We start from the raw sequence: 2,180 nt of genomic DNA, 5'->3' as shown, positions 1-2,180 counted from the left end.
GGTGATAAGTCTGGTACAATGACAGTTGATACTGCACTTGACCTGCTGCAAGCAGCAGCCGCTGAGATTGAAGAAGAATCAGAGGTAAACAAAATTTTCACTCGCTTGTTTAATAAAACTATCCAACTTTTGATCCTTTTAATGTATAGGGGATAGCGCAGAAATTTCTAGCCGGTGATATTGAGGTAGACGAGTTCCTGGACCAGTTCTTGTCTCGAAGAAAATTAATGCACTTGCGTAAAGTAAAGGTAGATAAACTACGAGAGATAATAAGAAAAGGACATTCGAACAGCACTCCTGGTTATCCTACAATCGCGTCAAATTTCCCTGGACTAGCACCCTCCATACCGTACCCAACTGGACCAGTAGCTATGCCGATGCCATTGCCAGGATTACCAGTTTATAGACCATATTAATGTGAAAAGTTATGTCATGTATTTATTTGTTTTTACGATTTTCCACTTACATTTCCTTGATCACAAGGTATCTGATGCTCTTTGCGTATTGTGTCTTTTGCACATTAATTTTTCACTATTTTTATATTAGATGACATGTTGTAAAAGAGCTGATTATTACATTTATCTAAATCCTTCGTTATTTAGCTATTGATGGTAGACAATATTTTAGCATGCTAATATTTCTAAAATATTGTCTGTGTTCCATTTGTGAAATATCTAGAAGTTTACATTTGAATGTATTAACTGTATGCTGTTAATAACAATTTCTATCACAGTACATAGCACTTCTCTCAAAGGACTATATAAAATATCTTGTCATTCTTCATTATGATCTATTTAATGTTATCCTTATTTTAATAACAATAAGTGGGCATAAAAATAAACTTTGTACATTCATTATAAAAATAAATTTACACTAATTAAATAAATAAACATACTAATTTCATTTATCTTTACTTTCTGTCTTACGTCTCTGAGATGCTGGAACATCGAATTTTTCTCGAAAAGTTATAGCAACTAAGCATGCTAGAGTCAATAAAAGTACAGCAAATTCTGTATATGGAGGAGTTTTCCTTGAACGAATATTCATTTCTTCCATTATTTTGGCGTTCTCATATGCCTGTCTCCTGAGGCGTGCTGCGTGCATTTGCTTTCCATAGTGTGCGTGTGTCCACGCGTCAAAATTATAAATTTTTGACGATCCTGAATAAACTTTGTGCTTGTAATCGGAAACTGGCTCCTTAGTCGATACTGGTTGTCGATATACCATTGTATCTCGATCATAAATTTTACGCTGGTCATGATTACTGAGCACTTCATAAGCCTCTGAGATATCTTGAAACTTTCGTTTGGCATATTCACTCTTATTTTTGTCGGGATGATATTGCAGAGTTAGCTTGTAATATGCCGATTTTACTTCATTGTGAGTGGCATGTGGCGTGATATTTAATGTGTCATAATGATTCTTTGACCTAGTGTGTTGTTTCGTTGAGTAAAGTCGCGCTAATTGTGACTTTGTGGAGTGTGACATATTAAATTTAAATGAGGATTGAACAAAGGCTACATGCATATTAAAGATCAGATCTAAAACATACAATTTATCAGTAGCGACATAAATGTCATATTCTACAAACACAATTCTCTTCTTTTTAAAATATTATTTTTCTTGTTATTAGAGATTAATTCGAAACTTGCGGCCGCTACTTGCAGTCTGCTGCACATAAGTCGTAAAATTTTTCTGAAAGGAACATGTATCAATGAAAACATTTCATTCTTAGAAGAAAGCAATCGTCGCCAGATTGCATATAGCATTATTTTATAATCGGATAATAATCGAAAAACATCTCTCAGTTCGATCACAGATCACTGTATTACGATTGTCTATATTAATAACTTACTATTTTCAATCCTATAATTCATGATGAGGTTATGTAAGACTCATCACAGTCATCAAGAACACTTGACGCATTTTGAAAGATTGGTTAGAAACACCAACCAGTGTTGCCAGAGAACAAAAAATTAGTTCTCTATCAAAATAATAAAAAATCCCTACATTCCCTACAGAACAATTTTTAATTCCTATAGTTAGGCCCTGCGCACAATAGAAGGAATAAGGTATTATGCTGGATTCACCCTGCATCCGATTTGCGTCGTACTACACTCTGCAACCAATCAGAAAACAGGATTTCGATGGATTTTGCTTCGTATCATCGGAATCCTGTT

At 34.4% G+C, this 2,180-nt stretch overlaps 2 protein-coding genes across 2 annotated transcripts; one reads left to right on the top strand and one right to left on the bottom strand.

The window, feature by feature from the left end:
- Positions 1-6: 6 nt before the first annotated feature.
- On the top strand, positions 7-436 carry Vps37B (vacuolar protein sorting 37B). The gene is made up of 2 exons (XM_018517104.1): positions 7-84; positions 150-436. Exons 1-2 carry the CDS (start codon positions 19-21, stop codon positions 414-416), a joined length of 333 nt encoding a protein of 110 aa, XP_018372606.1. The 5' UTR covers positions 7-18; the 3' UTR covers positions 417-436.
- Positions 437-862: 426 nt separating this feature from the next.
- Positions 863-1,927, bottom strand: LOC108757399 (chaperone protein DnaJ). Its single transcript, XM_018516982.1, has 2 exons — positions 1,856-1,927; positions 863-1,695 (listed from the first exon to the last, which is right to left on the bottom strand). The coding sequence occupies exon 2, from the start codon at positions 1,525-1,527 to the stop codon at positions 901-903; it is 627 nt and encodes a 208-aa protein (XP_018372484.1). The 5' UTR covers positions 1,528-1,695; positions 1,856-1,927; the 3' UTR covers positions 863-900.
- Positions 1,928-2,180: the final 253 nt, after the last annotated feature.

This window comes from Trachymyrmex cornetzi, unplaced genomic scaffold, assembly GCF_001594075.2.
Source record: "Trachymyrmex cornetzi isolate Tcor2-1 unplaced genomic scaffold, Tcor1.1 C3945928, whole genome shotgun sequence".
NCBI lineage: Eukaryota > Metazoa > Arthropoda > Insecta > Hymenoptera > Formicidae > Trachymyrmex > Trachymyrmex cornetzi.
Note: the sequence above shows the minus strand (reverse complement) of the source record. Positions and strands in the feature narration are given on the sequence as shown.